Raw genomic sequence first — 12,136 nt, 5'->3', positions numbered from 1 at the left:
TGTAGAGCTTAAGTATGACCCCTAAACTACGCTAAAATGATTTAGAAGTAGAGATGGGCAAAAAAGAGCGAGCCGCTCAAAGAACCGGTTCACTAAAAAGAGCGAACGAACCAGCTCACGAAAAAAGAGCCACGGGTCTTTTGAAACTCCGGTGTTTTGATAGAACCATTCCAAGATGGAATAATGTTTAAGCCTTTGTATATTTTTAAGTTTATAAATATTATTAATTGTATTTCCAACAAATTGTAGCATAAAATTATTTTTGAGAATTGAAAATGCGGCTTAACAAATTTCAATGCTTATAAATTAAAGACAAATTTGTCAGAATTATGCACACGGTGTACTTTTTCATGTACCTAAATTACTTCAAAAGTGAGTGATTTTCTAAACAAAATAAAAAACTTTTCATTGCACAACTGATCGTAAACAAACATTAAAGAGTTACTCGAGTACAAATATGAGCATTTTAAAATGCTTAACTTTGAAAATTTTGCTGAAAAACTACCGTCATCTGAGGCGAATCGGTACTAAAGTCTGAATAAGGACAGCAGTGTTTAGAGCATTTTTTTTTTTTTCAAGTGTTTAGAGCATTTAATGGTTTTAAATTTGGAAATGGATGTACACATTTTGTTGGTCTGAGTCTGTTTTAACCGAAACCATGGTTAAAACTGCTGTCCAAATTCGCCCCATGTGTCCTGATTCGCCCCAGTTGACGGTACTTAATAGCCATATCCTAACTCCTCTTGCACGGTAAAACTTTGGACTTTTTTGATTAAAGCAGAAAGTAGAATAAAGTTCGCAGAAAATTTTCTCAAAATAAAATACCAGAATTTGTTTTAATTTATCATAAATGAACGCAATTTCGTAAAATTGATAGACATTTTCTTCAAAATTCTAGATTTAAGTTTGGGTGCTCTCCCCATCCAATTATTCGAACGTTTAGATCTATGGTTCTCAAGCGAATCTTCTCGTGTTTCGTTTTTTTTTTTTTTTAATAATGTATTAAAGTCTAATAAAAAGCATGCAAAATCCCACAATTCTCTAAAATAGACAAAATTGTGAAAAACAGCGAAAGAACCGTTCAAAAGAGCGGCTCATTTTAAAGAGCGAGCGAAAATGAGCGGCTCCTAAAAAAGAGCGGTTTTGCCCACCTCTATTTAGAATTTTAAATCCAAGATGGCGTCCAAAATGGTTATGATGTAATATGAAAAAAAAAAATCATTTTATTGTTCAAGTTCAATAGGCAATCAACCACTCAAATTTATCTAAAATGGGGTCGCAGAAATTGAATTTTATGTTAAAACCAAGAAAATGAAAAAAATACCAAAAAAATGTTTTGTTCTTGATTTGATTATCCGAAGTTCTATACAAACCTTCGGATAATCGAATCTTTGGATAATCGAGACTTCGGATAATCGAGCCTGGACTGTATTCCAAACAAATTAAGTTATGTAAAAGTAAAACCAAGTAACAAGTGAGTAACACTTTCCGCTATTATGTGAAAAACTGACCGGCAAAATTTTCACTTTTTCCCCAAGCATTTCCCATTCTGTGGAAACCACATGTTACCACCGTCAAGATTTCATCTGCGGCGCCCCGACGGACACCGACTCCCTCTGCTGACTTACTGACTGACTGACTGGCGAATAGCTCTTCGTTTGTATCGCAGATAATTTTTCCTTTCCGTTGTTTTGCTTGCCATTTCTCACTTTTATTGAAATGAAAACAAAAATGACGTTTTTTTCTTTAGCGATGTGCATTCATGCGTGCTACAGTTGTTTGAGGAGAGTGCAGCGATGCGGGGGTGGTGTCTTATTGTATGCTAATTTTGTAATAAGTGCTTATCGAACACCCCCGCTTGCGCGGAGGAAATTTTCCTCCCAAAACAACAATACAATCGGTCCTCCTGCCTCTTGCTGCTGCGCAGCAGGTGGGAAGAGCCAGCTTTTCCTGTCTTGGCTTTTCTTCGGTGGTGCGTTCGTTTGATAACCGCTGGAAAACTGTGCATTTATGTTACGAGGTGCATCGCGAAGCCAACGGAGACAATGGAACCGGTTGAACAATTGTATGTTCAAGGGGCTTGCTTGATGCAACGTGCATAATTTACCGGTGTGGTGTCTTCTTCGGAAGACGCAAAAAGGCAAGAAAGGGGAGGGTTCCGGAGGGCATGACTTGGCAGCTTGACACAGATTTTGGTGCAGTCGTTGAAAGGGCAACTTGTCACTGATGCCATATCGGGTGAGATGAACCTCTGAATCTGCAGTAGAGTGATGGCTACATATTGTCGGGTAATTGTTGTTCATTTCGAAATCGATGGAATCAGTTGTAACGGATAGGGGCCGACAGGGAAATCGAAGGACAGAAGGCTCATAAGTCATAATTTTAAGACCGAGGTATTATGTCTTAATATTTTGCGAAATGTCGAGTGAGAAAGATCTTTCACAACTTTGTTTTGGTGTGTGGCGCGAGCATAATGCTCTCAATGTCTCCCTCATTCTCTCAATCTAAGTCTACTCTCCACTTTCGAAAACATCCACCGTCACTATACACTAAGTTTCTATCCGTATTAGCCAGAAATCAATTACGATTTTTATAGCCTCTCCTATGGCCACATGCCATCCGCAAGAACTCGGTTTAATTGGCCTTGAAAAGGCATACCACCGACTCAGGACCGGACTGCCCGAGCCTGATGTTCGGCCATCATCGTAGCAAATAGCCCATTTTTCACGCTCGGTCGAGCTTTCTACATTCATCAGCTGTTGGATTCCTGGCCCGGCTTTCGGGCTCATTATGGCGCGATGTGGCTGCACATCGCAGACAACAGTAAATAGTAAATAAAAAAAAGCTTAATCGAACCATCCATCCTTGGACGTGATGCCGCCGGCATTGGTGGCCTATATTTCCCGAGTCCCGTCAAGCTCGCCCGGCTGTCAGGTATGTGTGTGCTTGCCATTCTCCGGTGCTCTGTTTTTAAGAGGTTTTATGTTCTATTAACTACGGGGAATTAATACGAAGTAGAGCCGAGCGGTCCCGAATTAATTACTCAATCTTTTTTTTTCTTCTTATAAAAATATAACATAGATTGTTTATCGGTCTCTAATGAGGTGGATCTTAAGTAGCTCTGGCGCAACAAAGTTGTTTTTGCTGACGATGTTCCGCCGGAGAAGGTCCACCAGGCCAATGACCGTAGATCCGCGCTGAAGCGTGCAAAGACAACCAAATCGACCATTGTTCTCCGGAGGCAAGTCACACATAATTCTGAGTTCTCTCAGCCAGATCGTCCAACCGAGCAGCAGAAGTCATCGTGTGAAGGTGAATTTTAATAAGTACATCCGAGTTCTCCGGGGGGGTCTTGGACTGCATGGCGATGATCCCCGCAAGCGCTAATTGAGCTATACCATTTGAACGGACAGGGGATCTAAATTATTACATTTTGGGGGTGTCGAAATCCACCCCCACATCGGTACGAAACTCATTAGGGGGACGATGACGACACGTTTGCAAGCAACAGTCAAATTAACAAGTGTGTGAGCAACAGTTGCAGAGTTGCCCAAAAGCTTGGTTCCGCGTCCAATTCCGCAAACGTGGACACAAATGAGGCCTTCACGGTTGACGGCCGAAAACTGTCGACAGCATGGCACACACAATGCAAATAAAGCGTGTTTTCGAAGGGAAAACCATCCGTGCCGCGAAAGGGTGAGGGCATAATTTTGGACGGTTCGGTGACTGTGAAAATCCCCCCTTCTTGTTGGGTGCCACCCAAGGTTGGAAAGTCGAAATTGTCGTTTATACTCACTGCCATCTGTGCGGAATTAAGTGTTCAACGTACCTGCAATAAAACAAAAGAAAAAAGCGAATTAGTTGAATGAAAAATTTACCCGCAAAAAAAATGTTGACAAACATCTACAGATAGAACACAACTCTACAAAGACTTGTAAAGAATGAAACGCGCCAGAAATTCGCCGAAAAATTCCCGCGAGTCCCAACAGAACAACAGAACCATAATCACCCCACTGGAACGACAATTAACTAATCTACTCGGGCCGCTTGATTCTAATCTGCCTTTCACACGACTTAAGTTTGGCTTTTTTGGGGGTCATTACGTTGACCTATTTGCGACCGCGTGGTTGTCACAAGTTGGGACCCCCTGGAAACCATCCGGCAACCCTTGGTTTACCAATGTTTGTTTTGCTGAAATTTTGAATTTTTATTTCTAATATTTTGTATTGAAATCACGTAAAGTAAACATTTAAAAAATAAATTAACAAGATTTAAAAAGTTTTAATTTTAATTTTAAGGAAAATAAAAGTTCAATCACCTTAAAACTAAAAACTCAAATATTTGTTTCATTTCAAAAATATTGCACATAATTCTGCTTTTTTTTTTTTGTTAGAAATAAAAAAAATCATTGGATTCAATGAAAATTGTTCAATAAAAAACCCGAATAATATTGGATTTGTTTCTTAAATTAGGCCGTAGCAAATATTTTTCAAAGTTTATGTCGCCCCCAGAGCTGAAAATGTCAGGGGTCCTGACGCGAAAATCGGCGACGCATACACGATTTTTTCAGATCCATTCACTGAACCGCAAAACCGTGACATAAACAAACCCGACTCAGTCGTGAGTGCCCTAGCTCACTGAGCAGCTGTAATGCGAGGCAGTAGTCGACCAACGTAAAGTGCCTTATAGAAAGTGGAGACACGAGAAACTGAGAACCCAGCGATTTTCTGTCAAAAAATTGAGCACCTCCAAGATCTTACAGATAAGGTGCTTACAATCTCTACTTCTTCCATAGGTTTTGTCAAAAAATGAACACCTTCTATTTGAACGCTTGGTAAATTTTGAGTGACCAACTGTGAGTGGCATTGCATTTTGAGTGCCTTGTCCTCACTTTCTATTAGGCACTTTAGACCAACGCTCATTCGACGTTGCACGCACACACATAAAGAAACAAGTTTTTACACAAAAAGTTGGTATTTATGCGTGGAAATGTAATTTTGAATATAAGTTATGGTTGTTTTAAGTGTTTTGCACAATCTAGAACCATTCAATTGTTTAAAAATAGTCAAAATAGTGTTTAGAGAGGATTTTACGAGTCAGTCATACGACACGAATTGAGTGAGTGTAGCTCATTTTTTCACGTCTCTCATTCTCCAGCAGCCGACCGGCACGAGTCAGGCGGCAGTGGTTGAACGGACACAGTAGGCTTACAGTCAGATGCGAGCAGTGAACTGACATTTTGGTTTGCTTCATGTGTACGCTGGGTTGGAAACAATTTGCAGGCCTGGTCGCCCCTCTTCAGACCATTTGCTGTTTTGAAAGTCTCGGGACCAGAGAGCCTATGCTTGGCAAAATTTTCACTAATAGGGGGAGAGGGGGTAATATGCACCCCCGGGGCAAAATGCACCCCCTGCTTTTCTCGGTATTTTGAAGAATTTTCCGGGGAAAAATCATAGAAATTGGAAGCTTAACATTGCTAAACCATGCTGGAAAAATTTGAGCATCGCAGTATAAAAACAGCTCAAGTTATTTGCAAAACTTTAAAATGTTGTGTTTTGATCTAATTTTCTTTGCACTTTCATTATGATTTTTGGACAGTATAAAATGCATTTATTGATATTGTAAGTGTTGAGGTAAATAGTTTTTGCCATAATCTTCATTATTCTGTAGATAGATGAGTCCAAAAACATAAAAAAATGCATTTTTAATTAATTTTTCTGCAAAAAGCGTGGTCGGGGCAAAATGCACCGCTGTGAAGCTCCTTAGTAAAAACAGCGGTGTCATCTAGTGGTGACTAGTGAAAACTAATTTTACCCGGTGCATTTTGCCCCATGTTGTGGTGCATTTTGCCCCGTTGTTGTAGTGCATTTTGCCCCTATGTTGCGGTGCATATTGCCCCGCATGGTTGTTTGAAATGAATCAAAAATGTTTTTAGAAATTTGTTATTTTCGAACAATATTGAGGTTTTTTAAGACTTTTTTCACATGGATGACGAAGAATAATAGTTGTTTTAGAACATCGAACAAAATTCTTCCACAGTAATGCTGTAATGGTTGAGAAATCACAGTTTTCCCTTAGGGGGTGCATATTACCCCCTCTCCCCCTAATGCGATAGCTTTAAATTTTTATCAATGATAGACGCAAGTTTCAGTATCCAAAAAGGTAAAGGTAATTGCTCGAATTTTTAAGTAATCACGCAGATTTTTTTTTTTTTTGAAAAAAAATAGTTTAAAAAAATAGATTTTTTGAAAAAAAATGATTTTTTGAAAAAAATAGATTTTTTGAAATAAATAGATTTTTGAAAAAAAGTAGATTTTTGAAAATAAGTATTTTTTTTTATAATGTGGTTTTTGCAAAAAATCACAAAAAAAAATGTTGACCGCCCTAACATTGCGTAGGTCACCCTAAGAGCCAAACAAAATAACACGGGTCAAATTATTTTAGCCAAGGAACGGCCACTCCAATTCTAGCAACATCGGGCAATATTTTTTTTCGAATCATGCTGTTTTCGAGAGCAGTACAAAAAAAATGTATCGTATTAAAATTAGATTGAAAAATACAAACTTCTAAATAATTTGATTGAAGTGGAAATTGAAATTAATAACATGAAATTTTAAAAACATGCAAGAAATAAAAATGGTTTGACTTAGCTGAAAATTTTTATACAGATGCAACTCACGAATTCTTAATACATAAAAAGCTAGTTTTTAAGATTTTTTACTTTCAACTGTAAACATAATTATTTTCAATTTCAATTCGGTTTTATTAGTGAATAATCAGGATACAATAAGTTCTTTTGAGGTGCATAACAGAGTTTTGGAGTTCCTTTCAGCTGTGTGTTACACCAAATCCATTTTGGAACAATTATTACTTGTAAATAAAGGCGTCACCAAGAGTAAGAAAAAATAAGAAAAAACTTACTAAAATTGCAAGGGAAAGGGGATAGAAATAGAGAAAACTTAAAACTAGATCACAGTTTTTTATCCTTTATAGATGTGCTTGATCATCAGCTCCCCAAGGGCCAGGAATTGCTCCGCCTTGTTCCGGCAGCTCCGAAACCGCGTCATCATCTCCCCCGCGAGAGCAAAGAACTCCGGCAGGGTGAAAAGATCTTCCCCGGTGACTTCTTGCTGGGCCGTACTGCCGCTACCGGCAGCGACCACGCTGGCGAATGAACGCCCCCATCCAGGAGGAAACGCTGAGTTGTCTGCTGGTACCGTACGATGTCCAGCTGCCGGCACGGTTACGCTCGTACTTCGCTGAGGAGGGTGGGACGCTGCTGCTTTCTTCTTCCTCTTTTCCTGCTCCTCGAGGTAGTTTTTCCGTGCGCTGCATCCACGGTAGTTGCTGGTATGGTTACCTCCACAGTTGGCGCACTTGATGCGCGCCTTGGTTTGCTCTGCCTTGTCCCCCAGGTCCGCCTTGCACGGCAGTGCACACGCCTCAGAGAGGTGAGTTTCACCGCACTTCACACAGCGGGGCGGGAGGTTGCAGTTCCGCGAGCCGTGGCCGAATTTCTGGCAACGGTGGCATTGTGCTGCGTCCGACGGATTCTTTGAGTAGAACCGCCAGTTTACCCAAAACCCGTCCAACGCCTTAGTTCGCCGCAGGTCTTGAATCTTGACGGTGCCGCGGTCGAAGTACAACAGGTACAGTGTGTGTGTACCTGTGACTGTGGTCTTCCGCGAGAGGACTTTTATGTCACGCGGTGTTATGCCAGCACCCGAGAGGTCCTTCTTGAGGTCGGAGATCGGGCGGTCTTGGTACCCCTGCAAGACGACCTTAACGGCTGTCTTCTGCACGGGGTCGAATGTGTAGAACTTGAAGTTTTTACTCTTCAATTTCTCCAGAACCAGGTCGAAGTTCTTTTCGTCAAAAGTGTAGACTTGCACTGACGACTTACCGATTTTAAGACAATATCCGAGGCCTTCCAGCAACTCGTCAATATCGTCCACCAACGTGTCCAAAACAAAAATTGGAGGTGGTCTACGTTCCTTTGGAGGATTTTGCGTTTTTGACGTCGACACTTTCTTCCGTGCACGTCCATCGTATTCGTCGTCGTCGGTAGTGCTGCTACCGTCGGTGTTGTTGTTGTTGTTGTTTTCTTCGTCATCGCTCAGCATCTGGAACTCGTTCCTGATGGGGATGTTGGCGGATGTTGATGTGCCACTGGTTGTGGCACCGGAAGTACCGGAACGGGTTCGCACTGGTGATCTCGGGACATATCCGGGATGTAGTAACTTTTTGTCGATGCCGTCTGCGCTCACGCTCCCCTGCGCGATGGCGGTCGACACGGCGTTGGTTTGTTTACCTTTTTGCACACGGCCGGTAGAGGAACTTCGCGGGTTTTTCGAGGCCGCACTCGAACTGCCACGGCCACGGCCGGCCTTTGGCATACTGCAGGAGCAAACTCGCGGGTTATCACGGTAGATTACGGCGGAAAATTTCGAAAAAACGATAGAGCACTGAGCACTTGACTGCTGCTTGCTCTCGTGCGTACACGGAGGTGTAAACATAATTATAAAAATTCAATGATAATAGTTTTAAAATTAAAAAATTCATCATTGAATTTGTCAAGATTTGTACAATGAAAAAGTTTGTAAAATGTTTTGATTCGAACTAAAGTGTTGATAATTCATTTTCAATTACTTAAAAAAATAATATAAATTTATTTTATTTTGATTCTAATGTAATGTAAAACAAGTTACAAGTCAAAAATCAATTTAAATATTTCATAAAAAAAATGCTAAAAAATGCGTATGTGTTCAGATCTTTTACCTTAGTAATTTCAAATACAGAAGTTTTAATTTGCTTCTAATTTTCTAACAGATCTTTATAAATCATCAGATCTTTAACTATTTAAATAAAAAAAAACGTTTTAATCTCATCAAAGTTCATATCGTTTAAAAAAAAAAATACTTCAAATACACTAACTTTGTGTTAGAAAAAATGTTTAACTTTACCTATAAAAATATGTAAATTTATTATTTGCCGATGTAATACCACTTTTTCAATCTAAAATGAGTATTTTTATTAAAACATAATACAATTTTACACCATCTAAGTTAACATATTTTTTAACTGTGTAGCGGCTAAACTGGGTTAACCACCTTTGATCATATTTTACTATCTTGAAATTTGACGTCTTGAAAAGTCTAATTATTCAATAATAAATTCAAAGTTTGAAAAAATATTTATGGAAAGGTAATTAAAAATTGTATTAATTCAAAATTTAAAAAAAAATATATGATTAAGTTTAGTTAAAGATTTAACTGAATTACAAAAAAAAAAGTGGTTCCCAAAGGGTTAAGTGGAAAATAATACAGTACGCTACTGTCACCGTTTTAAGTTCGGATCCTCCACCCAAAGCTTCTTCACCACTTTTGTTAGGCTGCAGATTTCGTCTGAGAAAGTCTTTCAATAAAAGAAAGAAAAAAAAACTGTTACTTTTGACCGCCATCGTCGCGCGGAGTCCCCATCATGTCAAAAAGTGAATGATGGTGAACACATTCAGAAGGGGATTCAGGAGTCCGAAAAAAAGAGCCCGCTCCGGTGACGGATTATTGCGGAACTGGAATTATTAATGGTCGCGCGCGATGATGCTGGTAGTCTACCTCTTTTTTATAAAAGTGCTAATTAGGTTTAACGATTGGCCACGGCCGGCCTAGAAGGTCCCAAGCCAAGCAGGAGGACAGAATTTTACGATCGGCCAGAATTTTATGATTCTGGGGCAAGAGATGGGTGCCCTGATTACGACGAGCATCACACAATTGGACGCATTAGAGGCGCTGCTTTTTGGGCGCAGTTGTTAATGGAATTTCTGATTACATAATGTGTGAATAAATCACATAACGTTTTTGAAGTTGTTGTTCAGTGTTTTGGCGGTCGGGTCGGTTTATGCTGCATTGTTTATTAATTTCGACAATTACGGCAGTAATAAAATTAACCAATTCACTGACTCTTCTGGACAATCCTCAAACAATTTGTCTCTAGAATAAAGACTGGTGCAAACAACAAATAAAATTGCTGGTATAAACAACAAACTGCGCTGTTTTGGAATCTTTAAAGGTTGTGTTTGTTTTTGGTTCAGAACCGTTACAATTAATTGTATTTTACCCTAATCCAAAAGCAAAGTACATTCGGAAGTGAAACATTTTAAATACCGTTTTAGCGAAACTTGTTTTTCACTTTGAACCCCAAAACTACACAAGCCCGCGGGGTTTTCCACGGGTTCTCCAAAAAGAACTCTTCTGGCTCGGCTCGTTCCCGGCGGATGTTGCTCTTTTATCCATCGCTGTTGCTACATTTCTTCTGCACTTCTCTCCTCCAATTGAGCCGGCCGCGGTCTTATGTGTGGCTTATGGCAATAAAACTTTCAACTTTCATCCTGTATTGCACTCGAAACCCCCCTGGTTTACTCATGTGTAGACTTTCATTAAAAGCTTTTTTTCCCCCCGCACCGGTTGAACCGTTGCAAGATTCTGACCTCGCGAGAGGAAGTTTCACGCCGCCGCCGCCGTAAGGAGATCGCGCATATCTATGTAGATTTTCTCGCGCATAAAATCTAACCAGTCATCGTCATTATTTTAATAGCCAGCAGCAGTAGATCGAGCAGAAATTAACAACACGCTTGGGAGTGGAGATTTTGAGTCTGCTAATTTTTCATAAAGTTCATCGGAGGGGTTTAAACGGCGCTACTAACCGTGCGGAATCGAGCGAACCCGCAGAGTTTAATTCCCGGAGCAGGTCTGGGGGCAAATGTGGTGCACCCAAAAGAGGGAAGCCAAATCTCGAATGACAATGTCAAAAAAAACTTCGGTGCTACCAGGAATCAAGACGATACCCTGTGATCGCTTTTGAACTCTTCTACCGCTGCGCTGTGCTCGCTTGTTGGCAACAGAGAGCCCGAGCAGACGGAAATAACTTGGGAAAATCATTTTTTGATATTCGAAAATACTAGACCAATAACATTTTATCTAAATTATAACAGGATTCGATATTCGTCGTTATGATTTTTTTGTTATTGGATTGTTATTATAATAACAGACTTATAACATTTTTAGTTATTCTTCGAACAAATCTTTGTTACTATTTTTTGTTATTTTAACAACTAATCCGATCATCCCAATAACAGTTGGAGGTATTCTTCCATAACAAAAAATGTTGTTCCAAAGTTTTTTGGCTTTCAACCAATATCAGACCAATGACAAATTTTGTTTGTAACATAAACAGTTATCAAACCCTTATGCAAAAATTGATTTTTCAAGAAGATTCAATAACACTTTCTGTTATTTTAACAGTATTTGTTATTGAAATGGCATGAATTTTGTTATTACAGTCTGCCCGGGAGGTAGAATGTAAACATGCACAGAAAAGCTACCAATAAATGCGTTGTTTCGCAAGTCGCACTGAACGTCAAAGGCCTACTGTTTGGGTGTACCTCCTGTCTGTAGGAAAACTATTATTGTGCAGAATTCACGTCGAGGAAAAGCAGAATCAACGCTTTTGTTTACGTTCAACCCGCTCGTTGTGCACCGTGAACACTGTGTAGTTTGAAGCCTCTGCACAAAACAAATGTTGCTTCCTGCTTCTGCCCAGCAGCCGTTCCGTACGCGTTCATGGTTCAACGCGGTGAACATGATGACGCGTGAGCTGGATGACGACAGCACGGCGATGTTCCACGTGTCTGTGCTACCTTATTTGAGACATTGTATACAACATTCGACACGACGAGTAGGGAGTTGTAGGAGCACACAAAAAAAGAACATATTTCATTGTATGTTCGACAGAGGTTTGTGTTTTTCTGGCTGATGCTCTTTTGGATCATCCAACTCCGACGAAACGGCAAGTGTGTCGTAAACACGACATCTGATTTGAGATGTGTTTTATTACGTGGTAGGCGCTTACACGGCTGAGATTGATGCCTGGTATAGGGGGTGGTAACATTAGATCTGGACCGTCAGATATTGACGCCTGCCATAGTGACTCACTCGACTACAGAGTTGCCAACTCCAACGTAGTACAAGCTCACGGACGCTGCTCAGAACTGTACCGTACCCCCAACTTCAACGTTGACGGCGGCATCGCTGGAACCCACGGAGAGTTGCCGTTCAGAGATCAAAGCGTACTCAGCGAA

At 40.2% G+C, this 12,136-nt stretch overlaps 1 protein-coding gene across 1 annotated transcript in view; it reads right to left on the bottom strand.

Annotated features, from left to right (window-relative positions):
* Positions 1-3,834, bottom strand: part of LOC120431447 (signal-induced proliferation-associated 1-like protein 2) — a 42,369-nt gene extending 38,535 nt beyond the window's left edge. The window contains exon 1 of the mRNA XM_039596566.2: positions 3,797-3,834. Within this exon, the coding sequence (XP_039452500.1) occupies positions 3,797-3,802 (6 nt within the window). The 5' untranslated portion in view covers positions 3,803-3,834. The remainder of the gene's footprint in view (positions 1-3,796) is intronic.
* Between the last annotated feature and the right edge of the window lie 8,302 nt (positions 3,835-12,136).

The sequence above is a fragment of the Culex pipiens genome, chromosome 2, assembly GCF_016801865.2.
Source record: "Culex pipiens pallens isolate TS chromosome 2, TS_CPP_V2, whole genome shotgun sequence".
NCBI lineage: Eukaryota > Metazoa > Arthropoda > Insecta > Diptera > Culicidae > Culex > Culex pipiens.
Note: the sequence above shows the minus strand (reverse complement) of the source record. Positions and strands in the feature narration are given on the sequence as shown.